Source organism: Kogia breviceps, chromosome 6 (assembly GCF_026419965.1).
Source record: "Kogia breviceps isolate mKogBre1 chromosome 6, mKogBre1 haplotype 1, whole genome shotgun sequence".
Taxonomy (NCBI): domain Eukaryota; kingdom Metazoa; phylum Chordata; class Mammalia; order Artiodactyla; family Physeteridae; genus Kogia; species Kogia breviceps.
Window position 1 is genome coordinate 35,743,786 of NC_081315.1, and position 25,668 is coordinate 35,769,453.

The window sequence follows — 25,668 nt, forward strand, 5'->3', positions numbered from 1 at the left end:
CACTCTTCATCCATCCACATCAGGAAATCAGCATTAATATAACACTAGTCTTCCTTCACTGACTCCATGCAGATTTCACCAGCAGTTCCATCAATGTTCCTTTTTCTCTCTGGTTCAGGATCCAATCTAGGATCATGGACTGTGTTTGGGTCTCATGTCCCTTCAGTTTCCTTTAATAAGGAATAGTTCTTTAGTCTTCTTCTAATTTTCCTGACCTTGACACTTTTTTAAAGTGTACACGCTTTTCATTCTTTAGAATGACCTTCAACCTGGGTGTCTCTAATATTTCCTCATGATCAGATGTGAGCCATACATATTTGACAGAAATACTACAGAAATGATGCTGTGTTCTTTGTGCATCACATTAGGAGGCACACAGTGCTGACTCATTTTCTACTAGTGATTTTATTTATTTATTTATTTAATTTTCAAATAAATTTATTTTATTTATTTATTTTTGGCTGTGTTGGGTCTTCATTGCTGCGTGCTAGCTTTCTCTAGTTACAGCGAGTGGAAGCTACTCTTCATTGTGGTGTGCAGGCTTCTCATTGTGGTGACTTCTCTTGCAGAACACGGGCTCTAGGTGTGTGGGCTTCAGTAGTTGTGGCACACGGGCTTAGTCGCCCCACGGCATATTGGATCTTCCCAGACCAGGGCTCGAACCGGTGTCTCCTGCATTGGCAGGTGGATTCTTAACCACTGCGTCACCAGGGAAGCCCCTCTATTCATGATTTTAATCTTCATCACCTGTTCAAGTTATTGTCTGCCAGGTTTCTCCTCCACTGAGGGTTTTTCTCTTTGGTAATTGATAAGTATTTTGTGGAATGATATCCTATTTTAGTAACTTGTTCCTTTTCAAACCTCTGCACCAATATTAGCATCTTTTGAATATTCCCACCTGAATCCACTAATGGTGGTACCAAATTACTATTTTCTATTTCCCTAATTTCTTCTCTGTTAATTAGTTGGCATTCTATAAGAAATAGTTTTACTTACTCCTTCCCCATTTATTTATTCATTATTCACTTATTTATATTATTATGGACTACTACTGGGTTCCTATTTTATTCAGCGGGTTATAATCTTTATCATTTATTCTGGTACTCAAATTGTGCCAGATTTGGCTGGGAGGAGACATCTTTCAACTGGTTCCTGAGACCTTTTGTCATGTTTCTGTCATTTTTTGAATACTATCTTATTTTTTGGCAGAAGATGTTCCAGGCTCCTTCCCCTGCCTCTACTCTAGAATCAGTTATTTCTCCAAAGGAACCTAGTGGAGGGATGACATTTAGAAACTTAGATTTGAGTGCTTGGTGTACTCATTGTTACTGGGATATCACTGCTTTTAGGTTCTCTCAGTGGACTGAGGTAGGAAATACATAAACACACACATACATATATATGTGCACTGTACATATACAAGCATCTGTATTTTCTTTCTGTATTTATTCAGGCATCCCTTGCTTTATTGCTCTTTGCTTTAATGTGTGTCACAGATTTTGCATTTTTTACAAATTGAAGTTTTGTAGCAGGCAGCCCTGATCAAACAAGTCAATTGGCACCATTTTCCAATGGCATTTGCTCACTTAGTATCTCTATATCACATTTTGGTAATTCACATAATATTTCATTATTATTATATTATGGTAATCTGTGACCAGTGATCTTTGTTACTATTGTAAGAAAAAATTATGACTTGCAGAAGGCACAGGATGATATGTAGCATTTTTTAGCAATAAAGTATTTAAGATACATTGATTTTTAGGCATAATGCTTTTGCACACTTAATAGACTACATTCTAGTGTAAACGTAACTTTTGTATGTATTGGGAAACAAAAATATTCATGCTACTCGCTTTATTGCCAAATTTGTTTTATTGCAGTGGTCTGGAACCAAACTCTTAATATCTCTGAGGTATGTCTGTATTTAGAAACCATGAGTTCACATCGGTACCTCCGGCTCCAGTCCAACATGTTCGACTGTCCCTTTTCCATTTTAATAAACCCTTTCTCAAGGATAGTGAGAAGGCTGGCTCCTATTATCCTCAGTATATTTACTCATTTGCTTTGTTCCTTCTCTTGGCTCTAAGAGTTGCCTCCAGAGTCCAATGCTATAGGAAAATTTCCAAGAACAACTAGCCCTCTACTTGTTATAGTGGAAAGTACAAGGGAAATTGTATTTTTCTTTTGGAGTATCTTTTTTGGGATGTACTTCACATACCATACAACTAACCCATTTATAGTATATAATTCAGTAGTTTATAATTATCACCACAGTAAATTTTAGAACACTTTCGTGATCCCCAAAAAGAAATCTTCTACTCTTTAGCTGAGAATGTAATGAAAACTTAGACCTGCTTTTCAGGAAATGTATATTACACACAAAATTGTATCAGAAATCTAAGATGGTTCATGGATATTAAGTGTTCTAGTTTCATTTTGCGCATAACTTACCATCCCTAACTTAGTGGCTTAATACAACAGTCAATTTATCTCTTATGGTTCTGTGGGTTGACTTAGCTTATTAGCTGGGCAATTCTTATTTTGGCTCTCTCAAGCATTTGTAGTTAGATGCAAGCTGCTGGGGCTGGAGTCATTTGAAATATCAGCTGGACTAGAAATCCACGGTGACTTATCTACTTACATATTTGGTACCCTGCCAGGGTGGCTGAAATAATTGGGGGCTGGCCAAGCATCTCTTTTCCTCCACGTGGCCTTTCCACTTAGTTATCTTGGGTTTCCTCAGAGCATGACAGTCTTGGGGTAATCAGTATTCATAATGATTGCTGTCTTTCCTCAGACTGAAGTTCCAAGAGATCCAGGTGGCACCTGCATGTCTTCTGAGGAATTAGCTTTCAGAGTCCCAGAATGTCATTTCTGCACATTCCATTAGTCAAGCAACTCACTAAGGCCAGTGGTGATTAAAGGAGAAGGCAATTAAACTTTGCCTCTTGATAAAGAACAGCGTTTGTGCATAGGAAGGGAAAGAATTGATGGTTGCTATGTTTAGATGCTATTTATCACACTAAAGTTTAGAACTCTTGACCTAATTGTCACACTGCTAAGTAAATTCAGTACGGTTTCACTATTTACAACTTTAAGAATCATAGATTATTTTATTAACACAGTAATTATTCATTATCACACCTTGCATTTTTATCCACCCAGTGGCTTATTTCACTTAAAGTGCACAAGCAATAGAAAACCTGTTTTTGTTACTTGTAACTGTTATCATCTTAAGATATATTCACTGTAGCAAAATCTAGAGACATATTATACTGTTTTTCACTAGCCTTCATTTCTCAGCAGTGAAAAGCAAAGGGAGTAATAAAATGTATTGTCAAGTTGACAGATGAATGGATAAAGAAGATGTGGCACATGTTTACAATGGAATATTACTCAGCCATAAAAAGAAACGAAATTGAGTTATTCATAATGAGGTAGATGGACCTAGAGTCTGTCATACATAGTGAAGTAAGCCAGAAAGAGAGAAATAAATACTGTATGCTAACATATATACATGGAATCTGAAAAAAAAAAATGGTTCTGATAAACCTAGGGGCAGGACAGGAATAAAAACACAGACGTAGAGAATGGACTTGCGGACACAGGGAGGGAGAAGGGTAAGCTGGGATGAAGTGAGAGAGTGGCAGGGACATCTATACACTACAAAATGTAAAATAGATAGCGAGTGGGAAGCAGATGCATAGCACAGGGAGATCAGCTCAGTGCTTTGCGACCACCTAGATGGGTGGGATTAGGAGGGTGGGAGGCAGACACAAGTGGGAGGGGATATGGGGATATATGTATGCATATAGCTGTTTCACTTTGTTATATACCAGAAACTAACACAACATTGTAAAACAATTATACTCCAATAAAGATGTTATTAAAAAAAAGAGTAAGCATCCAAGTAAAGAACTTATTTTCTAAGAAAAAAAATGTATTTTCAGGTTGAATATTATTTTAAAATATTTATACTGAAGTTGACCGAGTAACACCCTTTAACTCAACATGAAATTAGCGGGCATTGCTCATGATATTGCTTCTGCAATTTGCAGATGATTCAAGAGTAAAAAGGTCTAACTCAACACCAGAGAACAAGGTGCATCACAAATTAGGTAAGATTACTTTTCTCTTAATATTTTCATACTATAAAGCCTTTATTTCTAAATATAACAATTTTTTTCTCAGGCAGGGGTAAAATATTTGGATTAATTGTCAGAGAAAGTAAAACTTATATTTAGTTTTCATGAATTTCATGGTAAATCATCACAGGCCACTGAGTTTCTTTATTGTCCATTTATGAAGCCTGTAATCCTCTCACTCATTGCTCTATAGTAGGGAGCTGATAAGCTAAGAAGCTAGGGTGGAGAATTCTATAAAATGTAACTGCTAGGTAGATGGCATCCCTGACAACTTCTCCCATTTTTTCCAGTTCACACCTAAACAAAGCAGTAACTAGGATAAGTAAGGTGGGAGCTAAGGAACCCATGGAGAGGCTCACATGAGGATTAAAACTTTGGTTTTCAAAAAGATATTTGCTGGTCAAGATTCATGGGACCTCTCACCTTTGTGGAACTGGAGTGGCTTTTTATTTCTCTTCCTATACTTGAGGCTTCTGCACTTGTACCTGAAGAGAACCTGTAGGAATGAAGCTTTTTCTAATTGCTTCAACCAGAACCTCACATCTTGTCAGTTAGTATTTTGTAGGCCCATGTGAAGAGAGACTGCTATACTTCTTGGTGCTTAATGCTTGTCTTGGAGTGGAATGTGCCTAGAGTCAGAGTAGGCAAAGAGGAATAAAAATGTCCCTGAGCAGGGGCTCCAGCAACCCAGGAGAGGAAAATCAAGAACTATGCCTAGCAACAGTAGGCAACTTCTGGTGTGCTAGAACCATTGTAGTAGATGGATAACAATTTTAATAATGAAGGAAGTATGAGTACTGTCAGAGATCTAGTTATATCATAGAAGGCTTTCTAGTTGCTAAAGCATAATTCTTCAGTTTAAAAAGTCAGTACATGAACTGAAAGTAAAGATGCTTCCTGTTGAGAGCTGAATTAGTAGCTGGTATTGACATTGAAGAAATTCATCAGAACAGAAATATAAAAAAAGATGGAAATGAAGAAAAAATTATGCAGTGGAAATAACATGAAGACAGCAGATAAAACATGCAAATAACAGGATTTCCAGAAAAAAGAAAGATGGAGGAATGAAAACAGTTAAAGAAACTACTAGTTAAAACTTCCCTGGAGTAAAGATAGGCTGGATCTGCAATTTGAGAAAGTTTACCAACTGCCAGAGAGAATTAATGAAAAATATACATCTCTAGACATAAGTGAATAAAATTCCTGAATTTCAAGGATAGAGGAAAGCTTCCAGACAGAAAACTTACATATAAAGGAGAAACAAAACAAAACAAAACCTGACTACCACAACTCATGTATGTAACTCTGGAAGAATAAAATAATATATATAGCCTACTTTCAGAAATGTATTACAGAGGCGGGCATGGTCAAGATGGCATACTAGGAGCATGTGGAATTCATGTCTCCTCACAACTAGGGCACCTACCAGGCAGCAGTGGGGTACCATGGACACCTAAGGGGACAGAACGAACCCCTAGCAACTGCTTGTTTCGATTATACTTTTTTTTTTCCTGATATATTTTTTATCTTTCTAATTTTATTTTGTTTTTTATTCTTTGATACTGTACTGCCATGAAGCTTGTGGGATCTTGGTCATCAGGCCAGAGGTCGTGCCTGAGCTCCTGTGGTGGGAGCTGCGAGTCCAAATCGCTGGACTAACAGAGAACCTCCACCCCCATGGAACATCAATCAGAGTGAAGCCTTCCAGAGGTCCTCATCTCAGCACCAAGACCCAGCTCTATCCAACTGCCTGCAAACTCCAGCACTGGAGTTTGGTCTGATGTTTCAGACCAAACAACAAGTAAGACAGGAATACAGCACCACCAATCAAAAAATAAAAGGACAAAAAAATATGTTACAGATGAAGGAGCAAGGTGAAAACCCACCAAACCAAACAAATGAAGAGGAAATAGGTAGTCTACCTGAAAAACAAATCAGAGTAATGATAGTAAAGATGATCCAAAATCTTGGAAACAGAATGGAGAAAATACAAGAAACATTTAACAAGGATCTAGAAAAACTAAAGTGCAAACAAACAGTGATGAACAACAATAACTGAAGTTAAAAATACTGTAGAAGGAATCAATAGCAGAATAACTGAGGCAGAAGAACAGACAAGTGAGCTAGAAGATAAAATGGTGGAAATAACTGTCAGGGAGCAAATAAAAGAAAAAAGAATGAAAAGAATTGAGGACAGTCTCAGAGACCTCTGGGACAGAATTAAACGCACCAACATTCAAATTATAGGGGTCCCAGAAGAAGAAGAGAAAGAAAAAGGGTCTGAGAAAATATTTGAAGAGATTATAGTCAAAAACTTCCCTAACATGGGAAAGGAAATAGTCAAGTCCAGGAAGCACAGAGAGTCCCATACAGGATAAACCCAAAGATAAACACGCCAAGACATATTAATCAAACTATCAAAAATTAAATACAAAGAAAAAGCATTAAAAGCAGCAAGGGAAAAGCAACAAATAACATACAAGGGAATACCCATAAAGTTAACAGCTGATCTTTCAGCTGAAACTCTGCAAGCCAGAAGGGAGTGACAGGACATATTTAAAGTGATGAAAGGGAAGAACCTACAACCAAGATTACCCAGCAAGGATCTAATTCAGATTCGATGGAGAAATTAAAACCTTTACAGATAAGCAAAAGTTAAGAGAATTCAGCACCACCAAACCAGCTTTACAACAAATGCTAAAGGAACTTCTCTAGGCATGAAACGCAAGAGAAGGAAGAGACCTACAAAAACAAACCCACAACAATTAAGAAAATGGTGATAGGAACATAAACATAATTATAGATAGATAATTATCATAAATGTAAATGGATTAAATGTTCCCACCAAAAGACACAGACTGGCTGAATGGATATAAAAACAAGACCTGTATATATGCTGTCTACAAGAGACCCACTTCAGACCTAGGGACACATACAGACTGAAAGTAAGGGGATGGAAAAAGATATTCCATGCAAATGAAAATCAAAAGAAAGCTGGCGTAACAATTCTCATATCAGACAAAATAGACTTCAAAATAAAGACTATTACAGGAGACAAAGAAGGACACTACAGAATGATCAAGGAATCAATCCAAGAAGAAGATACAACAATGGTAACAATATATGCACCCAGCATAGGAGCTCCTCAATACATAAGGCAAATGCTAACAGCCATAAAATGGGAAATTGACAGTAACACAGTTATACTAGGGCACTTTAACACCCCACTTTCAGCAATGCACAGATCATCCAAAATGAAAATAAATAAGGAAACACAAGCTTTAAATGACATATCAAACAAGATAGACTTAACTGATATTTATTGGACATTCCATCCAAAAACAACAGAATATACTTTCTTTTCAAGTGCTCATGAAACATTCTGCAGGATAGACCATATGTTGGGTCACAAATCAAGCCTTGGTAAATTTAAGAAAATTGAAATTCTATCAGGTATCTTTTCTGATCACAACGCTATGAGACTAGATATCATTTACAGGAAAAAAACTGTAAAATATACAAACACCTGGAGGCTAAACAATATGGTACTAAATAACTAAGAGGTCACTGAAGAAATCAAAGAGGAAATAAAAAAAATACCTAGAAACAAATGACAATGGAAACACGACGACCCAAAACCTGTGGGATGCAGTAAAAGCAGTTCTATGAGGAATGTTTATAGCAATACAATCCTACCTCAAGAAACAAGAAAAATCTCGAGTAAACAACCTAACCTTACAGCTAAAGCAATTAGAGAAAGAAGGACAAGAAAACCCAAAGTTAGCAGAAGGAAAGAATTCATAAAGTTCAGATCAGAAATAAGTGAAAAAGAAATGAATGAAACAGTAGCAAAGACCGATAAAACTAAAAGCTGGTTCTTTGAGAAGATAAACAAAATTGATAAACCATTAGCCAGACTTATGAAGAGAAAAGGGAGAAGACTCAAATCAATAGAATTAGGAATGAAAATGGAGAAGTAACAACTGACAGTGCAGAAATACAAAGGATCATGAGAGATTACTACAAGCAACTCTTTTCCAATAAAATGGACAACGTGGAAGAAATGGACACATTCATAGAAAAGTACAACCTTCCGAGACTGAACCAGGAAGAAATAGAAAATATAAACAGACCAATCACAAGCACTGAAATTGAAACTGTGATTAACTGTCTTCCAATAAGCAGCCCAGGACCAGATAGATTCACAGGCAAATTCTATCAAACATTTAGATAAGAGCTAACACCCATCCTTCTCAAACTCTTCCAGAATATAGCAGAAGGAGGAATACTCCCAAACTCATTCTATGAAGCTACCATCACCCTGATGCCAAAACAAGACAAGGATGTCACAAAAAAAGAAAACTACAGGCCAATATCCCTGATGAACATAGATGCAAAAATTCTCAACAATACTAGCAAACAAAATCCAACAACACATTAAAAGGATCATACACCATGATCAAGTGGGGTTTACCCCAGTAATGCAAGGATTCTTCAGTATATGCAAATTAATTAATATGATACACCATATTAACAAATTGAGGGATTAAAAACCACATGATAATCTCAATAGATGCAGAAAAAGCTTTTGACAAAATTCAACACCCATTTATGCAAAAACTCTCCAGAAAGTAGGCATAGAGGGAACCTACCTCAACATAATAAAAGCTATATATGACAAATCCACAGCCAACATCGTTCTCAATGGTGAAAAACTGAAACCATGTCCTCTAAGATCAGGAACAAGACAAGGTTGCCCACTCTTACCACTGTTACTCAACATAGTTTTGGAAGCTTTAGCCACAGCCATCAGAGAAGAAACAGTAATAAAAGGAATCCAGAGTGGAAAAGAAGTAATAAAACTGTCACTGCAGATGATATGATACTATACATAGAGAATCGTAAAGATGCTACCAGAAAACTACTAAAGCTAATCAATGAATTTGGTAGATTAGCAAGATACAAAATTAATGCACAGAAATCTCCTGTATTCCTAAACACTAATGATGAAAAATCTGAAAGAGAAGGTAAGGAAACACTCCAATTTACCATTGCAACAAGAAGAATAAAATACCTAGGAGTAAACCTACCTAAGGATGCAAAAGACCTGTATGCAGAAAAATATTAGACACTAATGAAAGAAATTAAAGATGATACAAACGGATAGAGAGATATATCATGTTCTTGGGTTGGAAGAATCAACATTGTGAAAATGACTATACTACCCAAAGCAATCTACAGATTCAATACAATCCCTGTGAAACTACCAATAGCATTTTTCGCAGAACCAGAACAAAATATTTCACAATTTGTATGGAAACACAAAAGACCCCGAATAGCCAAAGCAATCTTGAGAAAGAAAAACAGAGCTGGAGGAATCAGGCTCCCGGACTTCAGACTGTATTACAAAGCTACAAATAATCAAGGCAGTATGGTACTGGCAAAAAACCAGAAATACAGATCAATGGAACAGGATAGAAAGCCCAGAGATAAAGCCATGCACATATGGTTACCTTATCTTTGATAAAGGAGGCAAGAATATACAATGGAGAAAAGACAGCCTCTTCAATAAGTGGTGCTGGGAAAACTGGACAGCTACATGTAAAAGAATGACATTAGAACACTCCCTAACACCATACCAAAAAATAAACTCAAAATGGATTAAAGGCTTAAATGTAAGGCCAGACACTGTAAAACTCTTAGAAGAAAACATGGGTGGAACACTCCATGACATAAATCACAGCAAGATCCTTTTTGACCCACCTCCTAGAGTAAAGGGAATGAAAACAAAAATAAACAATTGGACCTAATGAAACTTAAAAGCTTTTGCACAGCAAAGGAAACCATAAACCAGATGAAAAGACAATCCTAAGAATGTGAGAAAATATGTGCAAACAAAGCAACTGACAAAGGATTAACCTCCAGAATATACAAGCAGCTCATGCAGCTCAATATCAACAAAAAACCCAGTCCAAAAATGGGCAGAAAACCTAAATGGATATTTCTCCAAAGAAGATATACAGATTGCCAACGAACACATGGAAATATGCCCAACATCACTAATCATTAGAGAAATGCAACTCAAAACTACAATGAGGTATCACTTCACACCAGTCAGAATGGCCATCATCACAAAATCTACAAACAGTAAATGCCAGAGAGGGTGTGGAGAAAAGGGAACCCTCTTGCACTGTTGGTGGGAATGTAAATTGATACAGCTACTATGAAGAACAGAATGGAGGTTCCTTAAAAAACACCTGAGAAAACAACAATTCAGAAAGAGTCATGTGCCACAGTGTTCATTGCTGCACTATTTACAATAGCCAGGACATGGAAGCAACCTAAGTGTCCATCAAGAGGTGAATGGATAAAGAAGATGTGGCATACACACACACACACACACACACACACACACACACACACACACACACACACACACAGTGGACTATTACTCAGCCATAAAAAGAAATGGAGTTATTTGTAGTGAGGTGGATGGACTTAGAGTCTGTCATACAGAGTGAAGTAAGTCAGAAAGAGAAAAAAAAATACCGTATGCTAACACATATAAGGAATCTAAAAAAAAAGAGATTCTGATGAACCTTGGGGCAGGACAGGAATAATGATGCAGATGTATAGAATGGACTTGAGGTCATGGGGAGGGAGAAGGGTATGCTGGGACAAAGTGAGAGAGGAACATTGACATATATACACTACAAAATGTAAAATAGATAGCTAGTGGGAAGCAGCTGCATAGCACAGGGAGATCAGCTCAGTGCTTTTGACCACCTTGATGGGTGGGATAGGGAGTGTGGGAGGGAGGTGCAAGAGGGAGTGGATATGGGAATATATGTATACATATAGCTTATTCACCTTGTTATACACTAGGTACTAACACAACATTGTAAAGCAATTATACTCCAATAAAGATGGTAAAAAAAATGAAATGTATTATAATCCTTTGTTTTAACTAACCAAGATATCTTTCTTTCTGATAACTGAATTTATTTTGCAGATAATGCAAGATTAAGTTTAGCATCCTCTAGGTAAAATACCCATGTAAGGTAATCTAACCAAGTATTGTATAAGTCAGAAATGAGTTCAAAGAGAGGGAACAGTGCTGAGTAATAATTCTCAATATATGTGGTTAAATTTAAACAATGTATATTTGTTTTCTGTTGTTGTGTACCAAATTACTACAAATTTAGTTGTTTAGAGAACATACATTATTATCCCTTGGTTTCCGTGGGTCAGGAGCTCAGGCACAAATTAGCTGGGTCCTCTGTTCAAGGGTTTCACAGGCTGCAATCCAAAGTCTCAGTCTGGGCCATGGTCTTAACTGAGGCTCGAGGTCTTGTTAACCACCACAAGCTCATGTAGTTGTTAGCAGAATTCAGTTCCTTGGAACTGTAGGACTGAGGTACATGTTTCCTTGGTGGCTGTGAGCCATGGGCCAGTACTCTTGACTTCTAGGGGTCACCTGCAGTTCCTTGTCGCATGACCCTTTTCATAGACCCTTCACAGTATGGCAGCTTGCTTCTCCAAAGTGAGCAAGGAAGAATTTTTTCTCTCCTGCTACATAGTGTCTTATATGTATGATCATGATGTAATCACAGAAATGACTTCTATTGCTTTTGCCATATTCTGTTGAGTGTGTCATAGGTTCCACATGTATCCTAGGGAGGGGGTTTATATAAAGGTGTGTCTCATTGCTCACACTTTAGGATGTGTCTACTACTTAATGCTAATATGATTGGGGATTTATAAGTACTAAGTAAGGATTTTTGCAGTGATAGCTTGAAATCCACAGTGTCTTAACAAAACTTGATGTGGTGGGGAGGAGAGTAGGAGTGGAAGAGGGGTAATAAAAGTAGTCTAAAAGTTTCATTTTGCTAAATGAGAAAAAGGAGAAGATAGCATCTTGGTAGGGGATATAGTTTTTTAAAATTTTATTTATTTATTTATTTTTGGCTGTGTTGGGTCTTCGTTTCTGTGTGTGGGCTTCCTTCTAGTTGCGGCAAGTGGAGGCCACTCTTCATCGCTGTGCGCAGGCCTCTCACTGTCGCAGCCTCTCTTGTTGTGGAGCACAGGCTCCAGACGTGCAGGCTCAGTAGTTGTGGTTCACGGGCCTAGTTGCTCCGCTGCATGTGGGGGTCTTCCCAGACCAGGGCTCGAACCCATGTCCCCTGCATTGGCAGGCAGACTCTCAACCACTGCGCCACCAGGGAAGCCCGGGGATATAGTTTTTAATATAACGATGGAGAAATGAGTATGACTGTTGAGTGTCAGGAATGGGAAGGTAACCAATATTAGAGTGAAAAAGCACAGTAAACTTTGAAATGACCAAGGTTTGGGGTATGGGGGAAGAAATGGTATTCTGACCAAACCAGTGAGAATGAGGGAAAGAAAAGAATCACTGATGTAAAATAACCTGTAAATATAAAGTAAAATGGAAGAAATAAATAGATGTGTATTACTTGTTATGCTAAATAAGTGTGAATGGATTGAATTCCTCTAGTAAGATAGAGACTATCAGATTTGGTTAAACAAAACAAACTTACCTATGTGTTTATAAGAAACACTTAAAACAGGTTTTAAAATAGAAGATCATCAAAGAAGTAGGCTAATATAAACAGAAAGAAAGTTTATTTTTAATATTACGTGAATTGAAATTTAAGGTTAAAAGTGCTGAACAGGATGAAGGACTTGTAATTATAAAATTAGCAATTTATGAAGAAGATAGAAAAATCATAAACTATTATGTACCAAACAACCTAGCAACTAAAATGTGTAAAGGAAAAAAACTAAGAAAAAGCAAGGAGATTTTAATTTAAACAATACAGTTAGACTGGGAGATTTTGTTAAACCACTTTCAGAATTAGACAACGCCAGCACATCAGAAGTAAGTAAGAACATAGGAAGTTGATTATGTAGCCAACAAACTTAGTATGTAGAACTTTGCATTGTTCAGATAAAATGAGTAGGTATGTGTGTATACACACAAACACATTTATACATAACCACCCCTGATTTATAAATTTCCTAATGTGGAGCATTTAGGTGGTGTTCAATTTGCTTTTTCTTTTCTGTTTCTATTATGAACAGTACTACCATGAATGTTCTTAACACCTATATCTTTGCTCATTTTTGTGAATATTTTGCAAACTCATTTTCTAAAAAATGAAATTTCTACATTAAACAGTATTGCAATTATAGGTATTGTCAAATTGTCATCAGTCAGTTTACATTTCCACCTACAATATATGAGAATTCTGGTGTACCTTTAACATCATGAGCTGTGAAATGTTTTTAAATTTTTTCCAATCTAGTAGCTTGGCATTTCTTTAATAGCACAAATATGTCTTAAAATTTGTTTTTCTAGTGTTTTGTCTGGAAGCACTTGTGTTCTAGAAAGTAATATCAATCTTTTCACTGCAGAGTATCATCCAACTAAACATATATGTGCATTTTTTGTCTGATGTCTTTTTACAGTATTGCCCTCCAACACACCAAATGTTCGCAGGACCATGAGAACACGATCAAAACCTTTGGAATACTGGCGAGGGGAGCGAATAGATTATCAAGGAAGGCCATCTGGTAAAATTTATGCTTTGGTGTCTCAAAATAATAATAATGATAATTGTTACAATTTATTTAGGTACATTACGTGCCAAGTACTGTCTTATGTATTTACATGCATTACCTCATTTAATCATCATCCTCCAAAAATGTGACGAATAGATTCAAGTCCAGATTTCTGTGATTACTGTAGAGATGCTGATTTGTTTTCTTTTTGGTAGCAATTTGAGGTGAGCATGTGGCTTGATAGAGTGTTATTATTTTTATACTACTTAGCAAGGTTTTTAATTGTATAAAATGAAGCATTAGATCAGAACATGAGAAAATTATAACTATCAAAGATTAAGTATTCCCCATTATTCTCATTCCATTTTCTTATATTTTTCTACAAAAATTGTAGAGGGTTGGAAAGAAAGTATAGTGAGTGTTATCTTAAAGTTATTTCCTTTCTTTTGATGTATATTTCTGAGTCAAAGGACTAAACTGACATGTGGATTACTATAAATAGTTCATTGCTGATCTTTGTGTTCTTTGTTTTTTACACTTCCACTGATGACTTGATTTCAAGAAACAGAGATCATTCAGTCATGTTCCATCAGTGCTTCTAGATTTAGGATAGTTAGAGACAAGTGAAATTGGTTGCTATTTGTTTTGTTTGAATTTTTAACTGTAGAGTGTGGTAAAACTAATGTGTACTTTGAAAGGAAATGTGCTGTATTAATTTAATGAGTTTTGTTTCATTATTTTCACTTTGCCAGGTATGATAATTTACCTTTTTTTTTTTTTTTGGTTAAATTTCAGGAGGATTTGTGGTTGGTGGAATACTGTCCCCAGACAAAGTATCATCTAAAAGGAAAGCAAAAGGAAACTTGGGAAGAGTCAATACAGTAGTTAATAGGAAAAGGATCTGTCTTGATAATGATGAAAGAAGTATGAACTTATTCCTTATTTTAAATAACAGTGTTTTGAGAAGTAGCTCTTTGCAAATTTTGAAATATATCTCTAAAAGCTTCAGATATACTACTACTTCAGGGTAAATTATCTTTTTAATGTCCACTTTTTTTTCAGATTTTGAAAGTTAACTAATTTTATTCTTTAAAAAAAATCATTAATAGCAGAGTGTAAAACATTTCCACCTGAGTAAATTGCCCTGTCAAATGAAGCTTATCTTTTCTATGCTCAAATTATGGTTAAAATAAACATTTTAAAGAATTTTTTTAAGTGTATTTTATACTTCAGCTCTCTTTGAGAATATGCAGAACACCATTTAACTTCCTCATGATGCAAAAGTTCAAAAGTTGTCAGAAAATATAAAGTTTAGGATGTTTCCTTCTGTGGTAAATCACTGTGATTTTTTTTTTTTTTTTTAAATTTATTTATTTTTTTGTGGTACGCGGGCCCCTCACTGCTGTGGCCTCTCCCGTTGCGGAGCACAGGCTCCGGACGCGCAGGCTAGCGGCCATGGCTCAGGGCTCAGCCGCTCCGCGGCATGTGGGATCTTCCCGGACCGGGGCACGAACCCGTGTCCCCTGCGTCGGCAGGCAGACTCTCAACCACTGCGCCACCAGGGAAGCCCAATCACTGTGATTTTTGAATTTTTGTTTATCAAAGTGGTCATTGATAAACAGGAAAAAGATATGCCTCTGGCAATTTTGCTTTACAACTTGTCCATAGCTCTATTTCATACTAGATTTTTTTTGATGGAAAAGAAGTAAGTAGTTAGTATTTCAGTGATATTTCTTTTGCAGAGAATAAATTCGTGGTAAATCTGAATGTACCTCTGGGAGATCCTTTGCAGCCAACGAGGGTAAAGGACCCAGAATCACGAGAGATTATTCTTATGGGTAAGATCAGGGTTGATATTGAGAATACTTAATTTAAAAACTAGTAAGGACAAACTGTTTGAAGTCTGGCTTGTCTGCTTTCCCTTTCTCTCCCCAGATCTTTCAGAGCCAAAGTCTAGTAGAGAGTCTAATTCAAATAAGCAGCCTGTATGAGGACTACACTAGGGGAATTGACGGCAGACAACCTCCAGGGTACATATAGTACCATGCATTTGTCCTCTGTGATACAAGTGCTACCATCAGGAGTGTTGCCTCCACCAATAGGGTCCAGGCCTTCTTTGACCAGGAGGACACAAGCGGACAGGGGCTGTTCATGGGGAACTGTAGTAAGTTAACTGGCAGACTCCCAGATACACTCTTACTGTGAGACCAGATGGGGATTGTGGCAGGATTTAGACAGTCTTTGGTGCTGTGAAATGCCAATATTTGTATCCGGGGCATAAAACCTTTCTGGAGATGACTAACAAGGGCATCAGTCAACCAAACAGATGCCACGCTGAACCTTAAGGCTGGTACAGGGTCCTAGAAGCCTCCTCCTATACTTACTAGGCATTAAACATTTAGTGTCTAGGACAACATGGGAGGTCCCAAGGGATGGGCTATAGAGTGGTGGGGTTAAGTAGGGGACACTCATCTATTTACCAACCAGGGAATGTATACATACAGGAAATATTTAAATGTTTTAACAACTGTTATGACTGTACCAGTGAGTACTTGGGACTCTTTATCCCAAGTCAGAGGACAGGCATCTAAAACCAGAGAGGCAGTTTTTACACTTAAAATTTTGACTGTGGCATAGGTTCCATTTGATATCTTAAGTAGCAAAGTTATTTCTATATTCCAGATTATTTATTTGGAAACAGAGGTAGAAGCACAGAGAATTTTGTTTAGTGAAGTGTCTTAACTAAGAACATTGCTATACTGTATCAGGTTAAAAAAGTGAGTGTTATCAAGAATTCATCACTTTTTGTTTCTTGAGCCTATGTATTTTCTATATCCTGTAGTCTGTGGGAGTACAGTCAGAAGCTGATGATAGAAAAATGTATTAATTATAGGTCTGGAAAACATTGTAAGTAAAAGGGAAATTTAAAAGTGATATAGTAATTTGTGAGCTACAATTAGAACTCCACTTACTTAGAGGCTTTACCTGATAAATAAATAAAAATCTTGTTATTTAATAATCAGTCAAGCAAGCACAAAGGAATTTATTGACATGATGATGATACATTTGTATTGTGGCAATGTTAAACTTTTTAAAGATAGGAATCCTTTCTTTTAGCTGATTTTGTTTTCTGTCTGAGCTATTATGGGAAAAATAGTAATAATACCATTGTTATTATTAATAGCCAAGACTTACCTAATGCTTACTTTGTGCCAGTGTTTTAAATACTTTACACACTTTAAGTCATTTGATATTCACAACTCTCACATAGATGAAGTATTATTATCCCATTTTATAGAAAAGAAAATGTAGGCACAAATAGAGAGGATAAGCAACTTGGCTAAGTTCACACAGCTTGTAAGACAGAGATAGGATCTGACCTGTGGCATTCTAGCTCCAGAGTCAGTGATATTAATCACAGCTATCTTTCTAAGGCAGGTTTATGTCTATATATGTGTGTATATGCTGTATCAGAGAAATGTCATTGCTATTACCTTGTACTTATATTAATTTTTTTCCCTTAGATCTTGTAAGGCCACGAGATACATACCAATTTTGTGTTGAACATGGTGAGTTGAAAGTATATAAAACATTGGACACACCGTTTTTTTCTACTGGAAAATTGATATTAGGACCACATCAAGAAAAGGGAAAGCAGCATGTAGGCCTAGACACATTGGTGAGTGTATTTTTCCTTATGTTTATGTTTTGCTCTTGGCACAACTCTGATTTGTTAGACTTGATGAAGTGTTAAAAATGCTATTTCCTCAGAAATGATATATGATTACTATAGTGCACAGATAATTTTTTAGTTTCTTTCATCTGTTTAAAGTCAGTCAACCAATGGCTGTTTAAAAGTACTTGTTCTGTGCATAGCAGTGTAGGCTTGAGATTCAGAAGTTTAGGCAATGGTCTTTACTTAAAAGAATCCTTGAAACTAGGTTTGCAAACAAATCATTAGAATTTTAGAGCTGGGGGGGGATTATTGAGATTAAGTGTAACAGCAGATTGAGGACTGGGAGCTAGTTGCTTCAATAAGTATTAAAGAATATATTACTGTATATAGCAGTACTATTGGCTGAAGTTATAATGAGACTCAAGGTGAGTCTCTCTTCTCTGAGTCTGTCTCTCTGTCTCTCATTGGAGACACACACCCCTATAACATTGTATTCATATCAGATGATTTTTGCATTTTGAATTTGAAAATGAAAGATTTTGAAAATCACCAGATTTAAAGAATATTTAATATTATACCAGCATTTAAAAAATGTTACATCTGAGGTACATCTTTCAGTAAGTAACATTTCAGGAACCTGTGAAATCATGATTCAAAACAGTTCTTTTTACTGATAAAACGAAAGTAAGCCAAAAAAGGAGAAACAGAAAGAGCATCAGGACCCTTCAGTTTATATTAACTAAGAAGGGCAAATCAAGGCAGGGAAAGGAAAAGACACACATAAGAGTAAAAGAATAATTTATTGCTACATCAGTATAGTATGTAGAATCCAGATCTAAAGTATTTAAAAATATTCTTTAATCCAATCTTAAAATGTCATAGATCTCCAGGTGGTATTAAAAGAGTAAATATAACATATTAAACTAGCTAAAATAATAGATAATCCCTGTGTAATCATTAAGGAATAATTAATAATGAAAATAAGCATTATGAAATGTCATCATTGAACTAACAGTAGTTACCCATTAAGCTATAATGCCTTTATTCCTTTAAAAAAGGAATGTTGAATAGTAAATGTTTGGAAGTGTATGAACATATGTAGCTCTTTATTTTAACATAGACATTAATTGCAAAAATTGGAAACCACTGAAATGTGTGCTGCAGGAAAAAAATGGTTATATTTATATTTTGACTTAGTAATGAGATAAACCATTATATATGATAATCAGTTATATAGCACTTACATGTTCCAGGTGCTATACTAAACATTTTTATATTAATTTAAGTATATTACTTTGCAGAATAGCCATATAGGAATACCTTTAGGATAAGTATTTAAGGAAACTGCAAAGTAGAAAATTCTTTTTATTTTTTTTTCTGAGTAGAAATTAAAAATGAAAATGACAGAACCTTGAAGGAACTATAGAAAATGACATGTCAGTAGGTGATCATAGTTTGATTTTGTTTCTTCTAAATATTGCCTTTAAGTTTTTATGGTGAAAACTAGACTTAAAAGTTTTTTTAATAACAAGGGGAATATTTTTACATTTTTAAAAAATAAAGCACACTTTTAAATATATGCTTTTGAGAAACAAAAGGGCAAGATGGAGAACCAGCATAAGCCATTAACTCTTTCTTTCAAACTCAGGTCTAGATAATGAGTAAGAGAGAAAGTAGCGGTGGTAGATTTGTTAAATTCAAACCACAGAAAAATGAACAAATTAACTATGGGACTTTGTTGTGGAGCTCTCCTAGAAAACAAAAGGGTATTAAGAAATGGGAAATATTGGGACTTCTCTGGTGGTCCAGTGGTTAAGAATCTGCATTCCAATGCAGCAGATGCAGGTTCAATCACTGGTTGGGAACTAAGATCCCACGTGCTGCGGGGCAACTAAGCCCATGTGCCACAGCTAGAGAGAAGCCCCGCGCATTGCAACTAAGAGCCTGCGCACTGCAGTGAAGGATCCCACATGCTGCAACTAAGACCCGATGCAGCCAAATAAATAAATAAATTCATTAATTAATTTTAAAAAAAGAAATGGAAAATATTGAAGTTAAGTGATGTGGAAGACCAGTCAAAAACCAGAAGAGAGAAAAAACCCAAATAGATCAAAAGGTAGAAATATATGAAAAACTAGACAGTAATTGTTCCAGAGGTAAAAAATCAAAAAAGTGATAGCAACACACTTAAAGTAACCAAAGTTCCTTAGAGAAATGTCTGATTCCAGGCCTGGGACTGAGCTTGGAATATTTATCATACCTGATAGCAGACTATCAAAGACCATTAGGATTGGGTCATAAGGTCTCAGGATCCAACTTAAAGATGCTCTCTCTGGACAAAGATGTGAAAACTTGAGTATCAATAAGAATAACTTCATTGGATTGTTATACATCAATTATATCTAAATCCATGAATTTGTAAGGCTACTACAAAAAGAAAAACTTAATTCATCACTGTCGGAGAATTCTAGGAAGCCAACTCACTTTGACAAATATGGTAAGTAAAGGAAAATAATTAAACATTTATTCTGTTCTTCTCATATAAACTGTACTACTAGGTAATCAAATAATAGATGAGGGGAAGTTAAATAGTCCAATTAATAAATGAAGAATGAATGTTAGAATGGACTATTACCATTTTACAACACCCAATAAACTATTGGTTCTAGCATCATTGTCTACTAACATCTAAAAAGAACACAACCAGACATTATATGCCTCCTGATAGAAGAATACAACACTGTCTATGAAGTAGTCTTGCCTTCCCCACCTTCTTTAAAACGAAACAAAACCAAACCCACACACAACCACCTGAAGTTAAGTCCTTAGATCTAACTACCAATTTACAGGAAATAAAGAATAGCAGACTTTTCAGATGACAGCCTGGCGTTGTAATAAGCAAAACCCAGCTGTGTAAAGATTTTTAAAACAAATTTTGCTGCTTGATTTCCTTAATAAATAAGGTGCAAAGAATAAAAAAGACAACCACGTGGAATGTATAGAGATCAGGGTCCTCAACCGTGGCACTATTGACATTCTGGACTCAATAATTCTTGTAGGGAGGCTAGCCTGTGCATTGTAAGAGGTTTAGAAGCAACCCTGGCCTCTACGCACTAGATTCCAGTAGTACCCCTCTAGTTGTGAGAATTAAAAATGTTCCCAGATATTGCCAATTGTCCCCTGAGGGACAAAATCATCCCCAAATTGATAACCACTCAATAGATTGAGTGCTTTAGAAGATAGATCAAGCACTGACCATATGTGACTCTTATTTGGATCCCAATTCAAACAAACCCTTAAAAGTAAGACATTGAAGAGACAACTGGAAATATGAATATTGACTGGACGTTTAACACTAAATATTCATTTACTTTTATGTGTGACAACAGTGTTGTCCTGTCTTAAAAAAGGACTTTGGTCTTGCAGTACACATTGAAATATTTACAGATGGTTTATGATGCTGGGCATTTATTTCAAAATAATATGGAGTTGGGGAATCAGACTTTGAAAAGAGCAGGGTATCAGGGTTCAATATTTATTTGTGGGAGTTCATCACTCTGTTTTTGTGTATTTCAAAAGCATTCTTAGTAAAATGTTTTCAGAAATGGGGAGAGGTGTATATAGAGAGCCAAACTGAATAGATAAGGAAAAAACATCTAGAAATACATGCTTGACTTTCTGGGTAGTGTGTGTGTTCCTTTTTTTAGGCAAATTTTTTTGGATGTAATAAATATATTTCTTTTATTAAATTATAAAAATACCTTTAGAACCACTTTAAGAACTTTTTTTCCATTGAGAGAGTATATTATAGTGGCTAAGAACATGGATTCTGGAATCAAAGTACCTGAGTTCAAATTCCAGCTCTTCCATTTACATTGTGACCTTGGAAAGTTACACTTCTCTGTGCCTCATTTTCTTCATCTGTGAAAAGCTATTAAAATAGTACCGTCTCATTGGTGAGATGCATACATTAAATGAGTAAAAATGAAGTGTTTAGAACAGTGGCTGGCATGGGGTAAGTGCTGGATAAGTGCTAGCTGCTCTCGTTTTTCTGGTATTTTAGGCTCATTTTACAAAAGTGGTAAGAAAAAAAGGAGGAGAAGGCATAATTCTCAGAGGCAAAATATTCTTGATGGCTGAATCTCAGAATTTGAATCTCAGAGTTTGAAGGCCCTATATTTTGTATTTATTTGTAAAAAAAAATAGGTCATTGCCAGGTGCTGTCTATATATAAAATGTAAAATTTAATGTGTTTGAATAGGGAAGCCTGTGTGACTGAGCATTATATTTATCCTCTTACTTTCTTAATGTTGATGCTTGTTTAAATGTACTTTTTTTTTTGCTTTTTGTTCTCTCTGATTCATCAGTCAGATTAAGTTACATATACCAAGCATATAACCTTTAAAGAGGTGTACATAAAACCTAGCTATTTTTCTAGTATAGCTAAGTGATATTCTTTACAATGGTTCTGAATTTTCATAAACTGGTAAATAATAAGGAAGAACAAAAGAAATGTTTTCCTGTACTACTTTTCTATTACTGCTTTAACAAATTACCACAAATTTAAACAACTCTCATTTATTATCTCACAGTTATGTAGGTTAGAAATCAGGTGGACTTGGCTGAGTACTCTGTTTAGAGTATCACTAGGCTGGAATCAAGGTGTGAGATCTGTATTCCTCTCTGAAGGCTTTTAGAATGAATCTGTTTCAAATTCATTCAGGTTGTTGGCAGAATTCATTTTCACGTGGTTGTAGGGCTGAGGTTTCTGTTTCCTCACTGGCTGTTGGCTGGGGTGTCTAGAAATAGTCTATACTCCTTGGCTTATGGCTCTCTTATCTTCAGTGCCAGCAACAGTGAAAGCCCTTTTCATGCTTCAAGTTTCTCTGACTTCTCTGCTTCATCTCTCGTCTGCTTCCAGTAGGAAAATTGTCCACTTTCAAGTAAGGTTTATGTAATTAGATTGGGCCCATTTAGGTAATCCAGGATAATCTCACCATCTCGAGGTCTCCTTTGCCATGTGACGTAACAAATTCTGGAGATTAGAGCATGGATATCTCTGGAGGGCCGTTATTCTGCCTACCACATTTACTTTTAAGTTTCTTTGGAGTGTAGTTGTGGTGTTAACAATTTGAAATGAAATTTTAATTTTTAATTTTACAGATTTTTTATGTTAATTTTGGTGACCTTTTATGTACCTTACACGAAACACCTTATGTAATAACAACTGGGGATTCATTCTATGTTCCTTCAGGTAAGAATAATTAAAAACCTTTTCTTTCGCATAGTTGAATACTTATATAGTTGCTCATGAGCGCCATGAAAATGGAAGCCACAGTGGTCAAAATGAAGCATGATGTGACTGATGCCAAAGAAGTTTGGTGCATATTTTCTTTTAATTTTTTTATTAGATAAGTATATCAGTGTTTCGGTACATGAAAATTGAATGAGTTGCTAATTGCTGAATATAAAAACAAAGATACGTTGTATCCAGAGTAGAAAGAAAATTATTCCCCTATGTTATCTCAAAGACATTATGTAGTCAAACAATTTTTAGTTGGTTATTTTAAACATACAGAATAGTGTGCTTCATCAGCTATTGGAGCACAAGTCTTTGGAGATAGGAATTTTAATTTGTTCGTTCATTCATTCATTCAACAAATGTGATTGAGGGTCTACCAAGCATTGCTCTAAGAGTGTGGGATACATAAGAAAATCCCTGCCCTCATGGAGCTTACATTCTAATGAAAGGAGACAATAATAATAGCTATATTTATATGTCCTTTGTATGTGCCAACACTGTTGTGAACACAAACAAATGAATATAACAAAACAGAATCAGACTCATAGATACAGAGAGCAAACTAGTGGTTACCAGTGGGGAGAAGGGTAGGGGGAAGGGGCAAGATAGGGGAAGAGGAATAGAGGTACAAACTACAATGTATAAAATAAATAAGATACAAGGATGTAATGTATAGCACAGGGAATACAGAAAATATTTTATAATAACTTTAATTGGAGTATAATCTATAAAAATAATTGAATCACTGTTGTATACCTGAAACTAATATAACATTGTAAATCACCTATACTTCAATATAAAAAACAAAAAAACACCCCAAAACATGATTGGGTTCAGAGGGAGATTTTTTTTCCTATCTGCACCCTTGTCTAATTTGTTTTTGCATTCATTATCAAAATGATGCGAAATTTACATTGTTTTAAGCTTTATCTGGATCACAGATCGTCCTTGAATTTTTCAGTTTATGGAATTAAATAAGAGTTATTTGACGTTAGTTGATTTTTTAAAAAATTTGACACTGTATACTGTAATAGGTCTTAGTGATGACTAAATATTTAATCAAAAAATGATTCCTATGGAAATAATTTTTAATTTTCTTATCACTTTATTTCTAGGTAATTATTACAACATCAAAAATCTCCTGAATGAGGAAAGTGTTCTTCTTTTTACACAGATAAAAAGTTGAAAGATGAAGCAAAGTTTAAAGATGTGTGTATATATATATATATTTACATACATACATATAAAACACATTGTGTAGTTGAGATGTTGTAATTATTTGTAATGTTTTAAAATATTCAGTGTTGTATACTTGTTTCAATAAACATTTCAAACTTCCATATGTATCTTCTAATTTTTCCATGAATATACATGTAGCCTGTAGTGATACCCATATTCATAGTATTTTAATAACATGAAAGGAACACCAAAATCTCTGCTCCCAGTGATATACAGGCATACCTTGGAGAGGTTGTGGGTTTGATTCCAGACCACCACAATAAAGTGAATATTACAATAAGTGAGTCACGAATTTTTTGATTTCCCAGTGCATATAAAAGTTACGTTTACACTATACTGTCATCTGTTAGGTGTGCAGTAGCTTTATGTCTAAAAATTAATGCATATGGCTTCATTTAAGAAATACTTTATTGCTAAAAAATGCTAACCATCATTGATATCTTCAGTGAGTCATAATCTTTTTGCTGGTGGAGGGTCTTGCCTTGAGGTTGATGGCTGCTGACTGATCAGGGTGGAAGTTGCCGAAGGTTGGGATGGCTATGGCAATTAAAAAAAATAAGACAATAGATTTTTTCTGGTTATTGCGGTGTGAGGCACCATGAGCAGCAAAATCTCTCGCAACACCCTGTACAAGGCAGTGCGGAAAGTCCTACACGGGAACCAATGCAAGCGCCGGAAGGTTTTGGAGATGGTAGAGCTAAAGATCAGCCTGAAGAACTATGACCTCAGAAGGACAAACCCTCTCAGCACCGTCAGGCTTAAGTCCACTCTGCCCCAAGTTCTCCATATGTGTTTTGGGGGACCAGCATCATTGTGATGAGGCCAAGGCTGTGGATAATCTCCCACATGGGCATTGAGGTGTTGAAGAAACTCAACAAGAATAAGAAACTTGTCAAGAAGATGGCCAAGAAGTATGATGCCTTTTTGGCTCCAGAGTCTGTGTTCAAGCCGATCCCATGAATCCTGGGCCCAGGCCTGAATAAAGCTGGCAAGTTCCCTTGCTGACCCCCAATGAGAACATGGTGGCCAAAGTTGATGAGGTGAAGTCCATGATCAAGTTCCAGATGAAGGAGGTGCTGTATCAGACAGAGGCTGTTGCCCATGTGAAGATGACAGATGATGAGCTTGTGTACAACATCCACTTAGCTGTTAACTTCCTGGTGTTATTGCTCAAGAAAAATTGGCAGAACGTACAGCCTTTGTACATTAAGAGCACCATGGGCAAGCCCTAGCACCTATACTAAGGCACAGCTTAATAAACCATACTGCCACCGTTAAAAAAAACAACAATGATCAGTTGCTGCATCTATTGACTTCCTTTCACAAATGATTTCTCTGTAGCATGCAGTGCTGTTTGATAGCATTTTAAGTACAATAGAACTTCTTTCAAAATTGGAGTCAGCCCTCTCAAACCCTGCTGCTGCTTTATCAACTATAAAATTCTAAATCTTTTGTCATCGTTTCAACAGTCTTGTCATTTCTACAGTCATTCCAACATTTTCACCTGGTATAAATTCCATTTCAAGAAACAGCTTTCTTTGTTCATCCTTAAGAAGCAACACCTGATCTGTTAAAATTTTATTAGGGTATTGTAGCAATTGTCACATCTTCAGACTCCACTTCTGATTCTAGTTCTCTTATTATTTCCACCACATCTTAAGTTCCTTCCTCCACTGTAGTCTTGAACCACTCAAAGTCATCCGTTAGGGTTATAATCAACT

At 36.0% G+C, this 25,668-nt stretch overlaps 1 protein-coding gene and 1 pseudogene across 7 annotated transcripts in view; both read left to right on the forward strand.

Annotated features, from left to right (window-relative positions):
- The window catches only part of CENPC (centromere protein C), a 91,665-nt gene extending 67,616 nt beyond the window's left edge, over nucleotides 1-24,049 (forward strand). For 3 of the 7 annotated variants that reach the window (XM_059065739.2, XM_067035720.1, XM_067035722.1), the window contains 7 exons: nucleotides 4,062-4,121; nucleotides 13,638-13,742; nucleotides 14,526-14,654; nucleotides 15,473-15,568; nucleotides 17,255-17,409; nucleotides 22,570-22,660; nucleotides 23,824-24,049. In XM_059065739.2, coding sequence (XP_058921722.1) covers nucleotides 4,062-4,121; nucleotides 13,638-13,742; nucleotides 14,526-14,654; nucleotides 15,473-15,568; nucleotides 17,255-17,409; nucleotides 22,570-22,660; nucleotides 23,824-23,894 — 707 coding nt within the window. In that variant the 3' untranslated portion in view covers nucleotides 23,895-24,049. The remainder of the gene's footprint in view (nucleotides 1-4,061; nucleotides 4,122-13,637; nucleotides 13,743-14,525; nucleotides 14,655-15,472; nucleotides 15,569-17,254; nucleotides 17,410-22,569; nucleotides 22,661-23,823) is intronic. The other 4 variants (XM_067035718.1, XM_067035721.1, XM_067035717.1 and 1 more) reach the window with 3 other exon arrangements.
- A 417-nt stretch (nucleotides 24,050-24,466) lies between these two features.
- On the forward strand, nucleotides 24,467-25,202 carry LOC131757966 (large ribosomal subunit protein uL1 pseudogene; annotated as a pseudogene).
- The last annotated feature ends 466 nt before the right edge of the window (nucleotides 25,203-25,668 follow it).